The sequence below is a fragment of the Elephas maximus genome, chromosome 1, assembly GCF_024166365.1.
Source record: "Elephas maximus indicus isolate mEleMax1 chromosome 1, mEleMax1 primary haplotype, whole genome shotgun sequence".
Taxonomy (NCBI): Eukaryota; Metazoa; Chordata; class Mammalia; order Proboscidea; family Elephantidae; genus Elephas; species Elephas maximus.
The window spans coordinates 24,638,045-24,664,280 of NC_064819.1; the positions used below are offsets into that span (position 1 = coordinate 24,638,045).

Sequence of the window (26,236 nt, forward strand, 5' to 3'; positions counted from 1 at the left end):
TAGGCAAGTTTAAAGTTGTTGTTAGGTGCCGTCAGCCCTATGTACAACAGAACGAAATACTACCCCAGCCTGTGCCATCCTCACAATCGTTGTTATGCTTGAGCCCATTGTTGCAGCCATTGTGTCAATCCATCTCAATGACGGTCTTCCTCTTTTTCATTGACCATCACTTTGCCAAGCATGGTGTCCTTTTCCAGGGGCTGATCCCTGATAACATGATAAACTTGGAGTAATGGTGAAATGATACACAGATCTCTTATGTTGTTAATGAGGTAGAAAGTCACCACTGACTCCAATAGTAATTAGCATTTGCCTTTAACATTTAGAGTGTGGAGGGAGAACTTCTTGTCTTTAACTCCCACCAGTGGCTGGCACATGGAGCTGTTATTTTCTTTTTCTATTTTAAAGGAATCAGAACAATGGTAGGTGTTATATATAATAGTTTGACTTTGTAAGAATCATTTTCTTCAGAGTTCTCAAATTTTTCTCTGAATTGAGAAGACAAAAAGCAAACCAAAGCTAGAGAGAGAGCTAAGAGCTTGTCAGTCCTTTCAAAGAGGGTAATCTCTGGCCTCTTTTGAAAGTTGCTTCCCCTTATTAAAGTGTGATTTTATCCTAATAGCTCCATGTCACAACCTCTAATAGCAATATACAAATCACAAACAAACATGTCTAAGTCCTAGCAATCTTAGCTTAAAAAGTCTGTGTAATGGAGAGAGAAAGAAAAAGGGAGAGAGGGAGAGACTGTGTGTGCATGTATGTAAAGAGAAAAAGAACGAGGAAGAATATGAGAATAGTAAAAACAAGAGGTGATAGGTGAATCAAACTTTTTGATTAAACTGAGCAATTAAATGAATTGAACACGAAGTCTAAATAACTGTTATTCCTGGATTGACATGTTATTTTATAAACTTGAACATAGGAATGGATTAATTAAATAATATCGAAACACAGGCTGGTGGGTGGCATTTTATACCCTCGTGTCTACAGCATACATTTTGGCAGTCTCTGTTCGAGGGGCTATGTATGCCTTGGTCATGGAAACCCCCGCAGCTGAATAAGCCTTTCTCATGGAGTAAGGATAGCTCCTCTCAGGTCCCACACCTGTTTGAAAGAGATTAATACAGATATATAAACATAAGTATTGCTCAGTAAATGGAAAAAAAAAAAGTGCCATTTTATACATTCTCTCAAAAAAAGGGGCAAGAATATAAATACTGTAAGCAGGAATTATCTAAGGAGAAGCCAGGATTGTCATCCTGAAACCTATTTTTAGATTTAAAATTTTGCCAAAAGTTTCCATTTTCCTCTGATGAAGACAGAGATTTATTTCATTTTTTAAGAGATGTTTTTAGAAACCCAAGAGTAACACATTACACTCTTTAACAACCAATATTTGACTTTATTCTCAGCCCATTTCTTTGTGTAACTCAAATATAAAATTAGTAAATTGGATGACGTTAGATATTTAAGACTGTAATTCATCTAAACAACCATTATGTATTTGCAGATTGGACAGGGTTTTAGCTGCAGGTTTTCTTTTTCAACAAATATACCACCGATTGGGTAATGAGGCTGGTGTATTGTAATTCAGTTGTTCCTGAACAATGGCAAATTTTCTCAGCAATAAGTAGGGATTAAATAAGTGACATTATTTTGTGCTGGAGAGATGTGCTTCCATTGGGTTGGGAAATATGGGAGTGGAAACAAGAACGTGTGCCATTTTGTTTTGTTCTTACCTTTAAAGATGTATAAGCAGCAGGTAAGAATGGTACCAGCCAAAAAACAACCAAGAGATCCAGCCATTGCAAGCCAACAGGACCAACCAAATTTATATTGGATGCCAAGAAATATATTGTGCAAAACCAGAGACGAACGTTCCACATAAACATCAACAGCGTACCACACAGAGCCAATGATTCCCGGGACACCTGAAAGAAGGGAAATATGCCTGGAATTTTCCAGATTTAGATCCAAGGACATCTGCCTACTAAACCCAATGTATGGCGTCATTCAGAGGGGTAATAAGAATGCTGTGAATTCATGGGCAACTCAAATTTTGGACACTTCTCCTCTATGTCTTTCTTTGGCCTTCATCTTGTGTCTCTTCCAAATTATACCTTAGTAGGAAAAAAAAAAAAAAAAACTCATAGCAACCCCGTAAGACAGAGTAGAACTGCCCCATAGAGTTTCTAAGGAGTGCCTGGTGGATTCGAACTGCCAACCTTTTGGTTAGCAGACATAGCACTTAACCACTACATCACTAGGATTTCCATCTTAGTATATCCCGCTGCCGTCGAGTCGATTCCACGTAGGGAAATACAAAAAATGAAATAGAATAGCGCTCACCTATTTTTCAGAACCTAAAACAGTCTTTTTTTTTAAAAAGGTCACTATTGATTTCTTTAAATTTCCTGTCTTTCCAAAACTATTTCAGTGGTGTAGAAAGGAAAATATTAAAAGCAAAGGAAAAAGAAAGAAGACAAAATCCAAGGCAAATACTATAGAGCATATGTTCGTTCTGTGTTGTATCGTTAAGGGTTATCATTAAGAGTAGCCTACTGTTTCCCTGCTCCAACTCCCCAGACCCTGATGAAAGTTACCCCAGCTACACAATCAGCATCTTTATGGAAGCTGTGTTTTTAAAATCATTCATTTTAATGTGTTGGGTTACAAAACAAATCATCTTTATTTTAGAAACCATCTTTATTTTAAAATGAACCCTTGCCCCCTACCACCACACCATATAAGAATGGACTAAGAAATGTTATTCCCAGAGATTAGCCTCTCTGACAATTGACTGTCTTGAAATGGTGACATTGGTCTTCTGTCATCTTAAAGGTATAAATCACATGTGTCATGGAGATTGAATTTTATCCCCTCAAAAATGTGTGTATTAGCTTGGTTAGGCCATAATTCCTAGTATTCAGTGATTGTCCTCCATTTTGTGATTGTAATTTTATGTTAAAGAGGATTAGGGTGGGATTGCAACACCCTTACCAGGTCATATCCCTGATGCAATGTAAACGGAGTTTCCCTGGGGTGTGGCCAGCACCATTTTTTATCTCCCAAGAAATACAAGGAAAGAGGAGCTAGCAGAGAGTGGGGACATCATATCATCAAGAAAGCAGCCCCGGGAGCAGAGCACATCCTTTGGACCTGGGGTCCCTGCGCCTGAGGAGCTCCTCGACCAGGGGAAGATTGGTGACAAGGAATCTTCCTCCAAAGCCAATAGAGAGAGAAAGTCTTCCCCTGGAGCTGACGCCCTGAATTTGGACTTGTAACCTACTAGACTGTGAGAGAATAAACTTCCCTTTGTTACAGCCATCCACTTGTGGTATATCTGCTATGGCAGAGCTAGATGACTAAGACAGCGTCAAGGCTTAGATATAAAAAATAAAGCCAGGAGTTGGGAGTGGGAACAAAAGACTATGGAAAAAGGCTGTTTGTACCCTCCAAAAAAGCTTTCTTTTTTTTTTTTTTTTTGCCCACCTGGGGAACCAACGATGTCTAAGCAAACTGCCATTTTTTTACATTCTTACCTTAACTATTTAATGCAACCACTTTAAGAAGGATTAGATCATGAACACACAACCTTTAGAAAACAGTATAAATCACCACACCTTTTCTATAATTCTGTTACTTACAGGTTTAGGGTGTAGGATCCTTTTTCACAACTTAGAAAGATTATGAAATTTATATTACATAGAACACTGGTTCTGAGTCATGTTTCCATGGCTTTAGCCATTCCTGGATATTTAATTAAGTCATTTCTTCAGCCCTTCCTGCAGGAAGTTTTTTTTTTTTTCCCCAGTTATTTACATTTTCTTGAAATTTTGTTTTATTGTTTTATAAAAAATGAGGTATTTAGTGATTTCCCCAAAAGTATGAATTGTGTGAAAAACTATATGGTTTTAAATTCTTATAAATAATAAAACACATTGTTGCTTGCAAAGCCTTTAAATTATCACCAGGTTCTATATGGGGACATTGTTGTTGTTGTTAGTTGCTGTCCAGTCAACTCCAACTCGTGGTGACCCCATGTACAACAAAACACTGCCTGGTCTGCACCAGCCTCATAATAGTTGAGTTCATTGTTGTCTTCCAACCTAGGGGCTTATCTTCCAGCACTAATATTAATATTCTGTTGTGATCCATAGGATTTTAGTTGGCTAATTTTCAAAAGTAGATTGCCTGGGCTTTTTCCTAGTCTGTCTTAGTCTCGAAGCCCTACTGAAACCTGTCCGCCATGGGTTAACCTGCTGGCATTTGAAATACCAGCAGCATAGCTTACGCAGCATCATAGCAACACAAAAGCCATGATAGTATGACAAACTGATAGATGGATGGTAGGTATACAGGGAGAGATATCTTAAAAAGGAAGGACTACTCTGGATGGGAAGAGACCAATAGTTTTATCTTTGATGGCTGCTCTCAAGCTTTTAAGACCCCAGTCACTACTCACCAAAATAGGAAGTAGAACATTGCCTTTATGGACTATGTTACACCCATTGACCTAGATGTCCCCCGAGACTATGGTCCTAAGCCCTCAAACCCAATGACTGTGTCCTTTGAAGTGTTTGGTTATGGCTAGGAAGTTTTCATAACTGTGCCGTCTGTGTTCTGTACTATATACATGGATATATTTGCAGCACATACAAATACATATGTAGAAATACCTTCTGCCAAATCTATACATGCTCTTGGGTATACTCCCATATGCATCCCACACCTGTGTAGCTTACATATCTACCTATGTATCCACTTGTATTTTATCGTTTGTTATTACTGTTATTGCAGGGATGTGTATGTAACAGTATTTACCTTTTGCCTTTTATTCTTGTGTCTCTCTCAGTGTCTTCCTTTGCCTTGGTCATGTTGTGTTGACTTGCCCCATATTGTGTATTGTCTTTCCCTTCATCCAAGTTAATACATGTCTACCATCTAGTTAGTAATTCCCCCTCCCTTGCCCTCTCATCCAGGGTAACCATCAAAGAATATTTCTTTCAGTGTGTAAACTTTTTCTTGGCTTTGTATAATAGTGGTCTCATACAATATTTGTCCTTTTGTGATTGACTTATTTTACTTCCCATCCAGAGCAAAGAATAGTGAAGAAATCAAAGTATCAAGGAAACAATTAGCCCAAAAGACTAATGGACCACATGAACCACAGTCTACAGTAGCATGAGATCAGAAGAACCGTATGGTGCCTGGCTACCAGTACCAACTCCTCTGGTCAAGATCACAGTAGAAAGTCCTGGACAGAGTGGGAGAAAATATAGAACAAAATTCAGATTCATAAAATTGACCAGACTTAGTGGTCTGATAGAGACTGGTGGAACCCCCAAGACTATGGCTCTTAGACACCCTTCAAACATGGAACTGAACTCACTCCTGGAGATCACCTTTCAGCCAAACAATAGACAGGCCTATAAAGTGGACAATAACGCACGTGGGGAATGTGCTTCTCAGAAAAATCAGCAGTAAGAGACCAACAGGGCAGCATGTGCCCAAAAACAAAGTTCAGATGGGCTAATGGAAACTGGGAACTCGGGGAAAGTGGGTAGATTATTGTCACATAGAGGGGATTGCAATTAATGTCACAAAACAAAATGTGTATAAAATATTGAATGGGAAACTAACTTCTCTATACTTTCACCCAAACCACAATAAAATGTTTTTTAAAAATTAAAAAAAAAAAAAAAAGGAAGGATTACTAAATCCTTGTAACTTTTTAGTAAAGCCTAAGTTTTATCAAAGGAGCCTTGGTGGCACAATAGTTAAGCATTTAGCTGCTAACCCAAAGGCTGACAGTTCAAACCCACCATCCACTCTGCAGGAGAAAAGATCTGGCAATCTGCTCCCCTAAAGATTACAGCATAAGAAACCCCACGAGGCAGTTCTACTCTGTCCTATAGGGTTACTATGAGTAGGAATTGACTTGACCGCACACAACAACAACAACAAGGCTTATCAGGGTCTTGACTCAATCTTTCTGAGTGCTCCTGCTTCACCTGGTTTTGAAGACCAAGAAACAGAAACATAGGTTAAGTAACTTGCCTAAGTAACATCGCATCCTTGTGTCTCCAAGTATTTTATCTTCAAACTCCCTGTCTAGTCACTACCCTGCGCTGACTGATTATGTTTCCACTTTGATTTGCTTTGCTAACTCTTTGCCACGCTCTGGAGGATGTGCCCCTTGGTTTACAACCTTCCTGTGCTTTGATTTCTTCAATTTATTTCCTCTTGATTTACATTCAGATCCAAAGGGGACATCAGGTTGTGATGCAGGAAGGCTAAGCTTTGAAATTAAAGACAGACTGGATAAAAAATCAGCTTTCAGTTTTATTAATGAACACCAGGTAGAGTGCTTCTTGATGTACTGTTTATTAGTCATGCTTGATTTATCAGTCTTCAGGACTCCACTTATTCATCTGCTTCCTAAGTGGGAATGATATAATCTGTCATTACCTTTATGATTTAGTGGGTTAACACATGGGAAAAGTCTACCATAGGACTTGACATGATGTAGCTTGCTGCTGTAAAGAATGGATGGGAGGGTGGGGTGCACTGTATAGATAAGAAAGTAGGTGTCAGGGCTTATTTTAGAATTTAAATTCTGGAATACCAATACAAATTTTATTTTTAAAATGTAAAGCACTGTATAAATTTTTAAATGATTAAAAAAAAAAAAAAAGCTCCAGGACATCAGTAAACCTTGATCTGTGACCTTAACAAAATATTAATGATCTGATTCCAGAGCTGAAGAATGTAAGGTTAGTAAAATGTGTTCTTTGCTTCATCAGTCTAGATCAGCAAATCATAGATGATCCTAAAATGAACTTCTGCTTCTGAACAGCATCCTTCTCCTTCACCTCAAGTCCTTCCGTGGGGATCTATGTCTACTCCCATGGCTAGTCTAGACAGTACCTGCTAATAGCAGTGTGGTTCCAGCCACAACGCAGATGCGGACTTTGACATAGGGCTCATCAGGGAGGAATTTCACACAGTCAAGGCCAAGGAGAAGAGTGACGAACCCAAACCCGGCCAGAATATCTGCAGTAATCATTAACGCCCGCGTTGCCACCAGCTTCACTGGACGATCAGGGCACATGGTTATGACATAGAGGAAAGAAAGATGTTAATTTGCAGAGATACATGAACAGATAGACAACCAAGTACATTAACACAGGTCCATTCCTAGAAGGCAGACTTTACATTTGCATAAACCTGGAAATAAGTTTTTCATAAAACTTCAACAACATTACGAGAATCTTGACATTACTTACTATTTGTTTAAACCAAAAAACCAAACCCGTTGCTGCCAAGTCAATTCTGACTCATAGCAACCCTATAGGACAGTGTAGAACTGCTCTATATGGTTTCCAAGGAGTGACTGGTGGATTCGGACTGCCAACTTTTGGTTAGCAGCCAAGTTCTTAACCACTGTGTCACCAGGGCTCCAAATACTTGTTCAAATGCCAATCATTACTCAATCTTGTTGCCATCCTAGAAGAAAGCCTGGCACACAGCGGTAACTAAATAATTGTTTTCCTTTTTGCCTCCTGCCCTGCATTTTCCTGAAATGAATCCTACTCACAAAGATTATAGCTGAATGCTGAATTGAACGTACAGTAACTGTTCTGCAGAAGTTATCTAATAAATACTGAACAAGTAAATGGATAAATGATCACTATGACTTACTCGAAGTTTTAATGAAGAAAAAACTTATTTTTAAAACTTATCAAAATTTGGTACTGAGGAGCAGGAAAAAATATTTCAAGACCTCTAGCCAATTCATTCTGGTGGGATCCATTAGTATATCTTTAAAGAAGGGAAAAAGCTTCCATACGGAGCAGGAAACTTTCTAGAGGTCAGATCAGGTTCTCCTTCAGCCCTTCAGATCAGGATCCTTCTTGGCCAAGACTTCATATTAACACTTCAACCTTATGTTTGCAATTGAGCATATTTTAAAGCTACAGCCAAGACGAGTATGTGGTAATATCAGGTAAACAAAAGTGGGATAGTATGAGTTGTCTTCTGCAACAGAAGCTGTATCTTCAGCTCTAAAAGCCTCCTGACCTATGTGTCACGCTTAGGCTAGATGAAAAATGGAGAAATTTTATCTAGAAGAGAGGGTTAATTAACTCAAGTCAGAATCATTGGATGTTACAGAAGTAATAAAATGTATGCTTTGATGGTACAACATTGAGTTACGTTTTATTTTCTTAGTGATTTGGGGCTTCCTTGCATTTTAAATCGTTGTTTTTCTCAACAGGCAACCTTAGGACCTATTCAGTAATAGGTTGCTTGCAAAAACGTGGCCAAAGTTCCCGATTTAAAGTAAAAATATTTTTATGCCACATCTAAGAGGAAATTAATGCATAAAATCAGTTTTTACCTTACTGATGGGTGATACAATACAAATTATGTTATTAATACACTTACATAAAACCAAAACACCCACTGCCATTGAGTCAATTCTGACTCATAGGACCCTATAGGACAGAATAGAAAACTGCCCCATAGGATTTCCAAGACTGTAAATCTTTACGGAAGCAGACTGCCACATCTTTCTCCCATGGAGCAGCTGGTGGGTTTGAACTGCTGACTTTTTGGTTAGCTGCCAATCACTTTAACCATTGAGCCGTCAGGGCCCCTCAATATATTTATATGTGACTATACAATTATTTCTAGAATGGTATTTGTCAGATTTCAAAAGTTGGCATTATTTTAAAAAATGTAAATATTACAAATCTAAGGTCCATTTTTCTCAAAACTGAAGGAAAGGAAAAATATGACTCCTAGGTCAAATTGGAGCCCTGGTGGTGCAGTGGATAAGAGCTCAGGCTGCTAACCAAACTGTTGGCAGTCCAAATCCACCAGCTGGAAACCATATGGGGCAGTTCTAATCTGTCCTATAGGATCACTAAGAGTCGGGATCGACTCAACGGCACACAACAACAGGTCATATCAGTTTTTATATTTCAGCAGATCCTCGTGATCCCTCAAGTGGTATGCACAGTACTGCCCTTAGGCCTCGGTAAGCTGGCCTGCTAGCTAGGACTCCGGGTCTCAGGGGTCCCTGTACTTTGGCTTGTCTCCTTTGAAGTTAAGTCCCCTTTGGAACCCTAGATGAGCCAGGGCCAGCAGTACCATCAGAATGAGGTGCACTGAACTCATATGGATATTCTTGGGCCCTGGTGCCCCCTTCCCTTTGAGGAGCTCTCTACCCTCTATCTCATACGCAAGGTCACCAGATGCTCTGCAGAGCCTGGGGCTCATGCCTACGGAGCCCATGGCGAGCCCAGTTCCAGAAGGGTAGCCAAAGAGCAGATTGCTCGTGGTGAATGGCCAGTGAGGAATTTCTTTTTCTTTTTGGATTGTGTGAGATTTGGCTAACATAATGGTGTTAACAGGCTGGTTTGGAGAACTCAGATAGTCTACATCACCAGAGACCCTGCAAAAACAATATTTGTTGGTGCCTCACACCCTAGGTATACCTGGCAATAGAAAGGAAGGGTTATCTACATCTGATTGTATGAAAGACAGGAAACACTAGAAATAAAATCCAATTTCCTAATAGATAACATGCTAACCTAGAGGGTATAAACAAAACAAAACAAAACCCATTGCCATTGAGTAGATTCCAACTTATGGTAACCCTATAGGACAGAGTAGAATTGCCTCATAGGGTTCCCAAGGAGCAGCTGGTGGATTTAAACTGCCAACCTTTTGCTTAGCACACACTAGAATATATGTTCATCTCTGTTGTCTTTAGCTTGCAGAAGAATTTGTAAAAGAGAAGTAAAGTAATGGGTCTTTAGTATATTATTTGGAATTAATGGTTAGGTACATATTAAAAGAAAAAATGTGAGATTTTATAAGCAACAGATGAAAAAGAAACTTAAAATGCAAATAGTGGTTTTCTCTGTGTGCTGGCCTTATGGGTGATTTTATTTTCTTCCTACACAAGCAAACGCCCATAACATTGTTTAAAGGTTGGAAATGTTTACTCTTTGTGTTTTCTTCTCAGGTCTAACCATGCCGTTGCATCTCTGGAATGGGCCCACGGCGCACACAAGTTTCCACTCCTATTGACCAAATCATCCCTCTTAAGAGGTAGAGCTGGGTTAGCATGGGAGGACGGGGGGAAGACTTAGGGGCCCTTACAAAAAAATGAAATAAAGACCTTATGAATTATGTTAAAAATGTTTCAGGCATCCAACTCCTAAATAGCACGTAAGGTTACTTTAAAGCCCTGCGTCTTTGAAGTGCTCTTTTCCTGGACTGATATAATCCAATTGAAATAGGGGAAAAGTCACCTTCCAAGGGTTTACTTTTCATTTCTCTTGAGAAAAGAAGTTGCCATGGGGTGCCATAGCTCATCACTTTCTTTGAAAGGAACTAAAACCCTTTTGCTTTAAAGAGAAGACTGATATTTCTTGGCATGGCTCTTTTTTTTTTTTTTTAACTATGGGGAAAGCTTGAGAGACTCAACGATAAGATTTTTTCATTAACAGATCTCTTTATTCGTAAAAACATGGACTCTGGTACCAGCTAACTATAATTTAAAGCTAAATAGAAGAGAAATGAAGGAGATGGCTTTAATAGTCCTGCTAATAATATGTCTTGTGTGCTGATTTTTTTTTTTTTTTTGGTCCCCATAGTCTGGGTGTCTCTCTTTGGCTATCTGTCTGCCTGCTGTTTTTCTGTCTTTTTTTGTTTCTGTTCCTCTCTCTCCACATCTCTCTTTCTTAGCAAACCTTCGATTGAAATAACTGTAAACCTTCTGTTTGAACTAAGCCATCTCTGAAACACTTTTCACCGAACCCGTCAGTTCTCATCATAAAATCATAGCATCCTAAGGAATCTCTTTCAATTCAAAAAGCTTTTCCTAGAAGCCTACTGTGTATAGCGGGACCTTTTGGGGACAGCAGAGATGAGTAAGGTAGTGTTTCAACCCTCCAGCAATTTGTCAATCCATACTCTGTCCTATGGGGTCACTATGAGTTGGAATTGACTCGGCGGCACTGGGTTTTGGGTTTTGAAGGCAAGACAAAATATGCTAAACAAAAAAGCTTCCATTCACATTTCAGAAATGAATTCCATTTCCAAATGAAACAATTAAAACTGGACAGAACCTGTTTACAATTCTGTAGAAAACAAAAACACATGATGGAAACTGAGCTGAGTTTTCTGTGGTCCTCCCTCCCTGGCAAGCCATTTCACCACACTCTTGTCCCAGGTAACAGAGGTCTAAGGCATACGTACAGGAGTGCTCAGCAAAGATAGAATCGTAGTCATCGCAGGTGCGAATCCCATCAAAAGAATTTGTGACACACTCCCACCAGAGGCCACGGCATTTTGTGCTCACCTGCAGGTGGACAAGGCACCGCGTGAAATAATTCATGCAGACACACTTTAGTTCTCCTTGATCAAAGGGAGAACTTGGTTGTTGTGAGTTGGTTAGCAAAGAACAGTGGTTACAAACATGATCAGAATTTCATTTATAAGACACAATGCATTTACTGTATTTCACCTTAAGCATTAATAATTAAAATCTTTCCCCACCAGGAAAAGAGTCCACTTCCTGCTTTGGGAGGCAGAAATTAGTCATGGCTAAGATGGATGACAACAACACTAAATATATTCAAAGCCAATGGCAGGTTCCATCATCCCATTACAGTTCAGCACAGAGACAATTCATTTCACTTCTCTGGGCTGATACGTACTCATCAAAAAAATCAATATGGCAACACATGACGAGTGTTGACATCTTCAGTCTATTCAGAATTCACATGACTTTTTTTCTTCATCATGAACACTGAGTTTCAGGAAGAAAGGTGTTATTTTATATCATTTATAAACTTAAAATAAATGGGAAGAAAGGGATGCATAAAGTCACCCATAAATGAAATATTAAGGTCCCAAGACTTCCTCCTCCCCTACTGGCAGATAACAAATTCTCGAGTTATAACATGGAACTAGACAACCTGAGCATTAATTTCATCCAATCTGACAGTTGTAAACCACTTTTACTTGGAAATGTTGTGCAGATGACTTTTGGTGTCCACTTAGAGCTAAAAGGCGCCAGTGCCCTGAGCCTTCCCGTACTTAATCTATACACTGTACATCATGGTGGATTTCTCAGAATTGTAAACATGCCAGCAGAAAATAGTTTCGAGTATTCTTGACAGAACTCATGCGTATGGAACAGAACAAAGATGATGGTTTCCTCTACCTCAATTATGAATCCGAATAGTCTTGGAAATCTGAAAATTGTTTAATAAGGTTTAACCAAGAATTATCTTGGAAAATAATTTTTCTCCCACTCAAAGAAATAATAAATAACAGAGCAGGGTGAGAAAAGAAATATGAAGGCCCCAAACGCATTGCCATCTAGTCGATTCTGACTTATGGGGACCCCACGTGTGACAAGTAGAACTTCTTCATAGGACTTTTTTTTTTTTTTGGCTGTAATCTTTACAGAAGAAAATTGCCACTCCTTTCTTCCACAGTGCCATTGGGTGTGTTTCAACCCCCAACCTTTGGGTTAGTAATTGAGCACAAACAGTTTCTGCCACCCAGGGACCTAATATGAAGTGTGTTGTTGTGTGTCATCAAGTCAACCCTATAGGACAGAGCAGAACTGCCCAACAGGGTTTCCTAGGCTATAATCTTTTCTCTCTCTCTCTCTCTTTTTTTTTAATTGTGCTTTAAGTGAAAGGTTACAATTCAGCGCAGTTTCTCATACAAAACCTTATACACACATTGTTATGTGACCCTAGTTGCTCTCCCTACAACGTGACTGCACACTCCTCCTCTCCACCCTGTGTTTCCCATGTCCATTCAACCAGCTCCTGCCCCCCTCTGCCTTTTCATCTCACCTCCAGATCTAGGCTGCAATCTTTACAGGAGCAGATGGCCAGGTCTTTTCTCCCACAGAATGGCTGGTAGGTTTGAGCCATTGACCTTTCAGTAAGCAGCTGAGTGCTTCATTATTACATCACCAAACCAACAAAATCTATTGCTGTTGAGTTGATTCTGACTCATAGTGATCCAATAGGACAGAGTAGAACTGCCCCATAGGGTTTCCAAGGAGCCTCTGGTGGATTTGAATTGCCGACCTTTTGGTTAGCAACCAATCTCTTAACCACTGTGCCAACAGGGCTCCATTACTCCACCAGAAGGATTATAATTGATGTGGGGAAGAAGGAAAGGTACATAAAAACACTTTGCTTTGCAAAAAATAAAATAAAATCATATCAGGGAATACATGCAACACAAAACTCTCTGCCCCACGTTCTGCTTTGAAGCTGCGTGCCAGAGACTCTAATGCTTGTAACTCCATCACAATTTTGAATGTAGTACCTCTATTATTACTTGATATATAAAATACTTATAATTGGTAATAAGTAATAATAATAAATTTAGTATATATTTTATTTCCAGCAGGTATTCCTTGGAAACTCTATGGGACAGTTCTACCCGGTCCTATAGTGTCACTATGAGTCAGAATTGACTCAATGGCAAGGGGTTGGGTTTTTTGGTTTTTATTAATCAGGTATGATTTAAACATATTATTTTCCCATTATTCCTTACAAGGACCCTATGAGATAGATATCACTATTATTATTCTCCATTTACAGATAAGAAAACACAAGAAGGTTAAATGACATCTCCAAGAAAGTAGTTCGTAAATGGTGGAGACAGAATTCAAACATAGCAATCTGTATGCTCTTCTGCATCACAGCATACTTAAAGCCCATTTAAAAAATTCCAAATCCATTTCAGGTTAAAGTGCTCTAGAATTGAACTTGAGACGATAACATTAGGTAAAGTAAGCCTTATCGTGAATTTGATCTCAAAGCCATTACTCTAGAAAACCTCACTTTGGCTTGCTCTTCCTAAGATTAAATCCGGAAGTGATGCTCTAGACTTAATGGAAAATTATTGGACTCAGAGAACCACGGAGACCAAAAATCTAATGAAGAAAATGTGTTTTGGGTTAATTTTAAATTTATATATGCACTGAACTTAAGCTATTCTGGAAAAATCACAGACTTTAAATATAAATTGGCCCAAATACATATTGTCACTTATCAGCAGTGTTGTAACATTGGGAAAGATCTTACCTTTTTTGAGCCTCAATTTCCTTATCTGTATAAAGGAGATAATGACAGGGTGGCTTTAAGAATTAAAAAATTACATATACAACTAGATGGTGCCTGGCTACCACCACCAACTGCTCTGGCAGTGTTCATAAGAGAGGGTCCCAAACAGAGCTGGAGAAAAATGTCGAAAAAAAATCTAATTCACAAAAAAGGAACAGATCTGCTGGCCGAACAGAGACTGGAGAAACCCTGAGAGTATGGCCCCTGGACACCCTTTTAGCTCTGTAATAAAGTCACTCCTGAGGTTCATCCTTCAGCCAAAGATTAGACAGGCCCATAAAACAAAAAGAGACTAATGGGGCACACCAGCCCAGGGGCAAGGACTATAAGGCAGGAGGGGACAGGAAAGCTGGTAACAGGGAACCCAAGGTCAAGAAGGGAGAGTGTTAACATATTGTGGGGTTGTTAACCAACGTCATAAAGCAACACGTAAACTAACTGTTTAATGAGAAACTAGTTTGTTCTGTAAACCTTCATCTAAAGTTCAATTAAAAAAATAAAATAAAAAGAATTAAAAGTTACACACACACATGCACACACACACACACCATATGAATGATTTGCCCAATAAATGATAATACTCTTAAAGTTCTTAAATATCCTAATAACCTGAGTAGTGGCTGTGTGTAGATTTAGTGACCATAACTAAGTTAGACATAGTGGGCTGAATGGTAGCCTCCCAAGAGTTATATCCACATCCTATTCCCAGGAACCTGTGAATATTACCTGATTTAGTAAAGGTTCTTTGCAGATGTAATTAAGTTAAAGATCTCAAGATGCAGAGGTCATCTTGGATCATCATGATTGGCCCTAAATCAAATGATAAGTGTCTTTACAAGAGATACACAGAGGAGGCATAGACACAAGAGGAGGCAATGTGACCATGGAGGCAGAGATTGGAGTGATGCGGCCACAAGTCAAGGTATACTGACAGGCACTAGAAGCAGAAAGAGGCAAAGAATGGATTCTCCTTTAGAGCCTTCAGAGGGTGAATAGCCCTGCTGATACTTTAATTTCAGACTACTGGGCTCCCGGTCTGTGAGAGAATAAATTTCAGTTGTGGTAAGCCACCCAGTTTGTGGTAATTGGCTATGGCAGCTCTAAGGAACTAATGCAGTAGAGATGGCTTGTACTGAACTTGTATACCATAACAGAACACAAGCCTTCTCATAGCCCACTGCTTTTCAGTCCCTCGCTTAACAGAAATGCACTGGATCCAGTTTATTCCAACTTGAGCTGTGTGATGTGGACTTGAGGCCACTCATCTACTACTACAAACTAACAAACCTACACAGTCACATTAGAAAGTGACCTGAGACGTCTTAGAAAGTGACCTGAGACGTCTTAGAAAGTGACCTGAGACGCATTATGTGAATATTCTTAGTTTACACTAAAAGAGTATCTCTGTCTTGCCAAAATAATTCAGTGGTGGTATCATTTTCAAGGCCATTGATCATTTACCTGCAATGACCATATTTAGCAAAGCAATGAGCTCATTAGAGGAAACAAGGAATCCAATTTTATTAAGTATTAATGCTTAGGGGCATACTATTAGATTGCTTGGTATTCACACTCAGTTAAGGGACGTGAGAATAGTGGCTGTAATTAACTAAACTTCTGTGTTAATACAGCACTTACTGGAGACACCCTTAAAGGTGCCTTTGTGCAAAAAAGAACAAGGTTAAAAGACTTTATGGTATTTATCATATTTAGGAAAATCCTCCTTGTCTATAACATAGAGTCTCCATTTACCTACACCTCCGTTGTAAGGCAGCTTACTAGGAACTCTCTGAAAGACCAGTAAATCTAAGCTCTTAAAAAGTATTAGGACAAGGTTCTTACAAAGCAGACCAGCACTCAAAATATTATGGTTAGCCTTTCTTAAAGGGCAAGAAACCCAAAAGTTAACAAATCATTTTTATCTCGCAGGTTCTTTTAAAACAGAAGATTCCAAATTTAAGCTTTCTTCTTTTAGCATGTAATTTATATATTAATAAATCACATGGAAAAAAATACTAGAGTAATTATATGTTATTTCAGTGACTATCTGTTGATCCTGAAATGAGGAGTAGATTATCTTCTAAATGGAGCTTAACCAAGGTGTAGCAATAGAGAAGTCATAAACATGAGGCCAGCATAAATATCTTAATGTTAATTAGTTCCTAATGGACAAAATGTAGAGATTTGATGGAACACTCTAGATTTCTGGCTTCTCATAGAACTTGGTCAATCCGGCCACCTGGGCTCTCCAGTCTCATACAGCAACAATTAGCAAGACTGGAGTGACAACTCCCTCCCTTTTGGATGGGGCTTGTGCTTGCCAGATTCCCCATAGTTCTTAATCAGCCTTCCATTCACGTGGACTTTGACTACCTGGGCTCTGTACGCACCAAGGATAAGCAGATCAGTGCTTAAAATATTACGGTTAACTTTCTTAAAGGGCAAAAAATGCAAGTTAACTAGTAATTTTTATCTCACAGGATCATTTAAAACAGAAGATTCCAGATTTAATCTTTCTTCTTTTAACATGTGATTTATATATGAAAAAATAGCCTGGAAACAATTTTAGGAGACCATATTGATAACAACTCTTCCCAGTTGGGTTTACAGTGGCTTAAATTAGTTCTTTCATCCTGGGATTTCTTCTTCTGAATTCTGTGCAGTTTACCATTAAGTCTTCTCCATCCTTGTCCTCGCGGATTTCTCTTTTTTTATCACCCTTATAATACTTACAAGCAGCAGCACACAATTTTGCCTGCCTTGTCTGTCTTATTTATTGTAGTTTTGGGTGTGTTTGCCTTGCCTCCACATGTTTTATAAATTATTTAAGAATTAAAAACCAAACCAGTTGTCACTGAGTCAATTCTGACTCGTGGAAACCTAGAAACCCCATGTGTTGACGAGTAGAACTGCTCCATAGAGTTTCAAGGCTGTGATTTTTTGGAAGCAGGTGCTCAGAACTTTCTTCTGAAGTGCCTCATTGTGGGTTTAAACCACCAATCTTTGGGATGGTAGTTGAGTGCTTGACCGTTTGTGCCATGCAGGAGACACTCAAAAATACTGAATTAATCAGCATCTGTTTCTTCTCCAGTTACATAGGAGACTATATATATATATATATACAGTGAATTTATAAATATTTGCTATTGGCGTCCACTGTCCAAGTTGGTTTTCTTCAATACTGCATTAGGTTATAAGTGTATATACACTGGGATTTGTGTGTAAATGTAATATATATGGAAAGAAAAAGGCATAAATCAAAAGAAAAATGGATAATCCATTAACTTCTATCACTATTTGAAAACCCACCTAGCATACACGTATATAAGAATGTACAGTTTTCATACCACTTTACCACTTTGTGCTGATATGCTTTTACACTGGAGATACAACTTAACTGTATCCAGTATTTTTTTAGATATACTTATTAAGATGACAAATTTTTAATAATACTATAATAGATAACATGTTTTATTACCAAAACTTAAAATATTTTTAATTTTAACAAAAAAGATATTTGGATTTTTTAAAACAGGGTTCTGAATTTTTTAATTTTTATGTATTTTTTAATATTTCTTACTGGTCAAAGGTCTAAGAAAACTTAAAACAGCCCTTAATGAGAATGAAGGACCAAAACTAAAAAAAACATAAACATAATATATTCTTCACCAACACCATAATTCAAAGGCATCAATTCTTTGGTCTACTTTATTCATTGTCTAGCTTTTGCATGCATATGAAGCTATTGAAAATATCAAGGTTTGGGTCAGGTGCACCTTAGTCCTCACAGTGACATCTTTGCTTTTGAAAGCTTTGTTGAGGTCTTTTGCAGCAGATTTACCCAATGCAATATGTCTTCTCATTTCTTAACAGCTTCTCTGGGCATTGATTGTGAATCCAAGTAAAAGGAAATCCTTGACAACATCAATATTTTCTCCATTTATCATGGTGTTGCTTATTGGCCCAGTTATGAAGATTTTTGTTGTCTTTATGTTGAGGTGTAATCCATACTGAAGGCTGTGGTCTTTGATCTTCATCAGTAAGCTTCAAGCCCTCTTTGCTTTCAGCAAAGAAGGCTGTGTCATCTGCATATTATAGGTTGTTAATGGTCTTCCTTCAATCCTGATGCCATGTTCTTCTTCATATAGTCCAGCTTCTCAGATTTTTGCACAGCATACAGATTGAATAAGTATAGTGAAAAGATACAACCCTAATGCACACCTTTCCTGATGTTTAGCCACGCAGTATCTCCTTGTTCTTTTCAAACAACACTCTCTTGGTCTATGTACAGGTCCCTCATGAGCATGATCAAGTGTTCTGGAATTCCCATTCTTCAAAATGTTAATCATAACTTGTTATCATCCACACAGTTGAGTGCCTTTGCATAGTTAATAAAATACAGGTAAATATCTTCCTGGTATTCTCTGCTTTCAGCCAAGATCCATCTGACGTCAGCGTTGATAACCCTTGTTTCACATCCTCTGGCTCAAATTTCTGGTAGTTCTCTGTCGATGTACTGCTGCAACCGTAAACTTAGTAGGTAATATATAATTTTTGTGGTCTTCATGGTTATATGACATGACTTACATATCTGAACTACCTAAATATCTCAATTTTAACAATTATTGCATTATTCATCAATGTCACATATTTAATTGTTTTAGAACGCTTTCTTTATGAAAGTATGTTATCACAGCTTTACAATGATTCCTGCCTAACAAAGATCACAATTTAGATGGAGTGAATGGCTGCAAAATGACAATTTGCTTTGTTCTCTCCTTTTCTTCCTTTCTTTCTCAGCTTTGAAGCACCAGATGGAAAAAGTCTGTATCTTCTAGATAAGAATATGCTCTTCACCAACCTTCTTAGACATTCCAGGAGATTAGATCTTTACGCCCATCTTATTAAAAAGAAGAACCAAATCCACATCGGGAAAATAATTTAATTTGTAGCAAGATAAAAGATCTTGCTTTTTTAAAATGAGGGGGGAAAAAGTGATGGTCCTGAGACAGAGGTACTTCTTGGCTTAAAAACAAGAGATTTCCAAAGATCACCTCACATTTTATTTCATTAATTTATTCATTCTTTCAATAAGTATGCCAAGTATCTTAATAGGTGCTCCATCAATTCATGTTAACAAATGCATCAGGAATTCCTATTATGCATAAGTTGGGGCACGGTGCTGTAGATCATGAGAGGAAAAAGAGAACGTAACCTCAGACATCTGCTAAAGATGTTTCAAATCTACTGGAAAGTAAAACTAATAAAAAAATTAATTGGAATGCATCCTAGATATAATAATTTTAATATTTAGTTTTATGTCAGAAAGAATTGTGGTATGATTAATGCAAAAAGAAATCCTAAGGGAGAACCTGATTATGGGAATAAAATAAATGTGGATTTGGGCAACCTTTCTAAGAGGCAAAAAATTGTAATCATAACAGTGCTTGGTGTATAGTAGGTTCTCAGCAAATACTTAACAAAAGATTAACTGAAAATGGGATAATCTTGTGGGAACATCTTTCTCTTTCTTATAATTGAGAGATTAGTAAATTTAGGAAGAAACTTTATTTCAGTGTGAATAATGAAGAATTACATGTATTATAATATAGTTCACATATTAATGATGTTATTAATTCATAATTTATTTTCTTTGTTAAATGTGGGCATTCATCATATAACTTCTGCTATTTTGTCTCTATTTTGCCTTTTTTCCCTGGCTAAAAACAAAGCAACCAGTCATAAGAATAAAAATGGGAAAACTACAGCTCAGAGCAATAAAGAAAATTTCTTCAAAAGAATCAATAGCAAAAATAGGACTAGGGCTTTAATCTCATATCTCTCTCTTCAGCAAACATTATACAAAATGTCATCGCCTCCTCTAAAACAAAAACAAAACCATGAACTAGGAAGAGACAGTAATATATCCAACATTTATTGACTGATTTGTATTTGACGGGTACTGTGGTAATTGCTTCAGATACACAAGCTCATTTAATCCTCAGGAGAAACTCATGATGTATGTGTTATTATTCTCCCTTTTCAGAAGAGGAAATGTGGTTTGTAGCCGTTTAAAAGTCTGTCTAAATTCACACAGCTACTGCCTGGTAAGGGGGGTTTAATCTCAGGTCCCTGTGGTATCAAGTCCACCCTGTGAACTTCCCCACTATACACCTCTGTAGCCCCACCCCACTCAAGATGTTGTATAATAAGTGAAACCAGAAAATAATAACTGTGTGATGGCCCAAGGACATTGCAGTATGATGACTTCTACACAGTGGCTAAGTTTCCTCCATTTAAACTCCAGGTAAGTGATGCCCCCAGTTGCTCCAAAACAGTAAGGTAGATTTCAATCTGGATTCCCCCACTCTATCATCCTCTTTCCCCACATACAGTCAACTGTCAAATCCATCAGGTTGAGTTCTTTAGAGTTTCCCAAATCTTTATATGTCTCTCCATGCTTGCCACCATTGTGTATCTTCTGGTCTGTGGCAAAAGCCAACTAATTGTTCTCCCTAGACATGGTAGTTCAGTGGTTAAGCATTTGGCTGCTAAGCAAAAGGCTGGCAGTTTGAATCCACCCATTGCTCCTTGGGAACCAAGTGGGACAATTCTACTCTGTCCTATAGGGTCTGTAAGAGTCAGAATTGACTTGATGGCAATAGGTTTGGCTTTTACCTCATTTTACTCCTCATTCCAATGATTTCCCATGAGTAGCCAGAATGATTGCTCTTTCTAAAATGCACATACAGCTTTGGTTACAACCTTCCAATGATACAGCATTGCCAGTGGTTCAAGATCTGTATTTTACACAATACATAAAGCCTGTGATGTCCCAGCTCCTCTTTCTCTTCCCCACCTTGGAAACTCTTTCCATGATGAAATACAAGCAATTCCACAAACACAGAGTGCTCTCCTACTTGGGTCTCTGCACATGCCATTTCCTGTGCTTGCAGTACTCTCCATTTCTCCTGCCTCACCTGTCCTTCAAGTCATAGTTTAGATATCACTTCTTCTGAGTAGTCTGTTTATCCAAGTTTGGGCGAGCTGCCTACTCAAGATTATTCTTTATCATAGCACATACTACATCATATAAAACTGGCAGTTCACCTGTACACTGAGAGCCACCTAAGGCAACCCCAGCTCTCCATCCTCTTCACAACCCTGATCTCACCACAGTGCCAGGCACAGAAGACGTTATCAAAGAATATTTGTGAAATGAAGGAAAATAAAAAAGAAAAATTGGAGAGAGAAAGGGAGGGAGAAAGTGGAGAAAAGAAATAGAAGGAGAAAGAACAGGAAGAATAGAAAAGGTGAGGAAAGGACAATGGGAGGGAGGAAGGAAGAGGAGATAAAGAAGAAAAAGAAAGGAAGGAAAGAAGGAATGAAGAAAGGGGAAAAAAGGAACAAAGCGCAGAGAGTTATGAAGTTACACAAAAATAATGAAGATTCATAATAAATTCCCAGTGGAAATTTCTGGAATGGCTCTAGGAGCCATTGGTCCTTCAGTGACTGCCACCTCTGTGGGATTTCAGACATAGTCAGGGCATCGCCATATTAAAGAATGTAAAGACTAAGAAGAACATTAGAGATAACTGAGCTCAACTCATAGCTGAGGAAACTAAGACAAGGGCTGTAACTTGCTCAACAGAAGGCAGTTAATGTGGATTAAAATGTAAACAAAGGTTTAAATAATCTCAAACCCAAGTTTATTTTTCACCCTATCAGTCTTCCCAGAGACCCAAGTGAATCAAAGAGGGCAGGAGCAGGACGGTAGGTTGGCACCCAACCCCTGATTTAAGGAGGTGCACACTTTAGTCCCATCTGCCATTTCTTTTTCCTCAACAATTTCACTTCATACAAAGAGCTTCACTCTTCGAGGGGGAGCTTTATTGTAGTAAAAGAAAAGAATACAGGTCACGCCCGATTTAGACGTGTTCGAGTTATGACGAACCGTGCTTACTACCATCTGTTCTTTTTGTCTTTTTTTTTTTTATCATTAGTAATATGTACTACAGACGACGTAGCAGCATGATTTGCTGATATTATCTTTCTCAGATGTTCACTCGCAGATGTTCAAAGATGAAATTTGTAAAGATACTAATAACAAAAGGCAACAACAGTGAAAGCTAAAAAAAAAAAGTCTTTGACTTGTATCAGAACTGACTAATGATGGAGTCTTAGTAACGGAACCCTGCCGTACATCAGGGACTACCTGTATTTGAGTTCTTTCTTCCTTGTGCATCCTTTTACTCAGCTTAACCCTCTAACAAGCCCTGAATTTTTCCTCGCTGTGCATTTTTACCATATTGTTTTTTCACCTGAAAGACCCCCGCTGCACTTCGGCTTTTTGCATCCATTGGAGAACCCTTTCTGTCCTTTCAAGAATGCCTTTTCCAATGCCTTTTCCCCCAAGAGGCATGCCCACACATCCCTAACAAGAAATAATTATTTTGTCTTCTCTGCTCCCATGGCACTTTGTTTCTTCCTCAAAATACTAATAGAAGTATGTTTTTTTGTTTGTTTTAATTATAGTTGCATGTATATGCTTTTTTCCTGACTAAATACACACTTCTGGAAGGCAGGGCCCATTCTTATTTTATCTTTGCCTCTCCTAAGAAGGCGGATTAGCATAGTACCTTTTATATGGTGTGTATTTCATGTTCTCTTATGTTGAATGATCCATAGAACCTATCTTCCAACCCTCATGCTTATATCATTCTAAAATATTAACAAAGCTAGAAATTCATAATACCCTTTTTGTTTACTTTTTCCATTGGTATACTTTTTTTTTTTTTAATTGTGCCTTAAGTACTTTTTTTAAAAACAGACTTCTGCTGTGTCAATTTTTGTTCCACAGTTGTTTAAAGTGAGTTGTTAATATGAATCTCAGGTGATATATACATGGGAGTGGGGGGAGTAAAGAGGGACAGTGATGTAACTGATTCAGTGACTATCAGAACCTACAAATCTATGCATAATTGTATGAATTTATATCCTGGCCAATTTCAGGAGCAATTATTTTGAGAGAATCCTATCCTTTTACATACATTAAAAATTTTTACAGATTACTGGATGATAAGGGAGTCTTCTTCCTTACAGGGTTCTTCTTCTAATGTGGAGGCTTCTTGGGAAATATTTATTTCAATACATTTCAAGTAGGAGAAACAAGGAAGAAGCTTAGAAATACTAACCCTTGACTAAGGTCAGCAAGAATTTACTGGAGGTGAGTAACCGGGACTGCTCATTTCATTCATTTTGACTAGAAGTATTCTTCCACAGGACAGATGGAAAACTGGTTGGATATCCTTAAATAAAACTAAGGAGAGCAGTTTAACTGTCAGGACTCCCATCCTCTTCCCCAACAAGTTTTGGCCCTTTCTAAAACTCTACTTCATACCAAATGAAGTTAGCAATTCATTCAGCCGAAGCAGAACAATTTCCAAGTTGTTTCAGAAAATATTTTAATAATGTCTTTATATTGGATTTTGCATATTTTTTTTAACATTTTCAAAACACAATTTTAATGAATCTCTAGTCCCATGCATTTCTGCTATTAATCACCATCTTCTGGCAGTTCAGAAAATGGTAAGCTAATAGCAGGAGAATGTTGTTTTTTTCTGCTCTTTTCTCTGAGCTCTGTTCCTAGGATTTTTTTTTTTATTGGCTGTTTATATGCATGCCAGATGATCTGCGTGACTAGATTCACTCACAGAAGACATCTTTTACAGTATTTCAATTCTATCGCAATTTTTAGGGATCAAATTTTCTAGCGCTGAAGAGGTATTTATAGCTCAGTTGGTTTTGAAATGCCACGTGGAAGTCAAAAGAGAGTTGAAAGCAAGGAAAAATAAGGAGCAGAAATAGCACACAGCAAAATAGAAAGATTATTATTTCCCATTTCTAACTCTAACTTCAGAGCCTGGTAAATAAAACTAGGAGAAAATATATATATATATAAATATATAAATTCACTCTCTGCTATCTTTCCTCAACTTCCTACCCGTGATATTACAGCATTTGTTTGATTAAATTGTTACCTTCAGAATGTACAGAAAAGAGCAAATAGGGTTACTATATACTCTTTTATTGAATTCTAATATATTCTTTCTCGTTCTTGCCTACAATTTCCCAAACCATACTACAGAATAGCAGCAGATTCTGAAGACTTGATTTTTTTTCTCAGGTCTGCTGTCTCAGATTTCTATGGCCATAGGAAATACTTTTGGACTCTTTCTGAGCTTCTTGAGGGAGAAAAATAAAATCCTCAAATGTGAACCCGTTCCTTGCCTAGTACTCAATTCCCAAAGCAACTCCTTTTCAAGAGAGAATTTCTCAAATCCAGATACACCCCTTATTCCTTGGGGTACAAGGAGATAGATTTTGCTCCTTTGGAATATTTTATCCTACCAAGGAAATTCCTGAAAATATAATTATTTTATTGCATATTAATGGGTACATTTTACATGCCTTGAGTTCCATTACTCAATGTCTGAGACTCTGATCACTCCTAAAGAAAGCCCGTCACCCTATTTGCTGTAACTAAGATGAGCAAATTCATCTTTGAGAGAAGGGGTATTACTGTTACAATTCAGTATATGTACACAGGGAAGGCTCAATGGCAGAGAGTATGCAATTATCCTTCTATGAATTTGCCTTTATTAAAAAAAAAAAAGGATTATTCAGTAACGTTATCTGTGAAATGGAAATAACAACAATAACTACCCCATAGATTTGCTGTGAGGCTTGAGTTAATAGTACTGAGACTCAGTGAGTAGGAAGCAATTAAGCAATAAGTGTAGTGAATGAGTCCATGTTGGCTATTATTGCTATAACTGCTGGTCCTAGTGAAAGTACTGAGTAGTGGTAGAACACAGAGAAGATGTGGGTGGGCTTGGGTCAGAAAGAGAAGCGGCTGACTTCTTACCTCCAAGGAGTCATCAGCATTCACCATCCAACAGTCTGTCCAGGTGGCCAGAATCAAAAATCCAGCAGAGAAAAAGGCAAAGAAGCAGGCGGTGTACTGAAGAAGGTCCCTCATCTTGGCAAGCAGACTGTCCAGAAGGGACACATGGACAGATGCTGGTCCTGGACCACTCAGGTGGCTGGAACCCTGTCAGCGTCTTCTGTGTTTCTGGTACCTGGGGATATGAAAATACTGGTCTTTTACTTACCCTCACGTCCCACTGCAGACGTCTTAAGGTGTGGTAAGAATAATAGGAACAGGCTGGGACCAACAGAGGGGTCCTAAAGGTCATTATCCAAAGCAACCAGCCTCCAATCAGAAGCCAGCTCAATGAAAGGACTGATGATGTGTTTGTTGGGTGGAGAAGAAAAGGAGGCCTGGTCAAGTTTCCTGCCCAGACTCTGGGCTAACGCAAGAAGATGGTCACCAGAGGCGTGGGCGAGGGCAAAGATGGAGGGAAGAAGGGTCACACCTCATGCTGACGCCAGTAAACTGCATTTTCTCAGGCCCTCCAGGGAAAGTGAGCTATTCTCCTCCCCCTGAGTAAGAAGGCTACACGGTTGACTGCCTGCTACTTTATGATTAGGGCTATTTTAATATTCGCTGAGTGCCTTAGACAGACAGGCCACCGGGGAAACTATGCTAAACAAGCGCTTGCTAAAGGGAGCTTGCATTCCAAAGTGTTGGGCAGAGCCACCCCAGGAAGGATTTCCAGCACCTGGGAAGCAGGTGGAGCCCTGACTCCTAACCTTTTGACATCTCAGAGCGGGAAAGAGCGTGCATTTTAATCCAGACAGCTCTGGGTGTATACCCTTATTCAGAAGCTTACAGGCTGAGGGCTGTTGGGTTGCAGGTTCTATAAAATGGGGGTGTCAATACCTCTTCAGAAGGTGTTTGTCAGGATTAAATGATATTGGGTCTATAAGTCATTTAGAAAAGTGCCTGACAGTAATAGCCAACTGATGAATACCAACACAACTAAAACTTCCTTACATTATTACTTTCCCTCATGGACTGATGTTTCAAAATGTGTCTAGTGGGGAAAAAAAAAACAACTTTTTATATTAGATAAAAATTATGCTTTAAAAAGAGC

The 26,236-nt window shown here is 38.4% G+C and overlaps 1 protein-coding gene across 1 annotated transcript; it reads right to left on the minus strand.

Moving 5' to 3' along the window:
- Positions 1–970: 970 nt before the first annotated feature.
- On the minus strand, positions 971–25,435 carry CLDN16 (claudin 16). Its single transcript, XM_049874769.1, is given in 6 exon segments — positions 971–1,104; positions 1,740–1,931; positions 6,931–7,095; positions 11,275–11,377; positions 25,105–25,236; positions 25,238–25,435. Coding segments are annotated over 6 exon segments (924 nt in total).
- Positions 25,436–26,236: the final 801 nt, after the last annotated feature.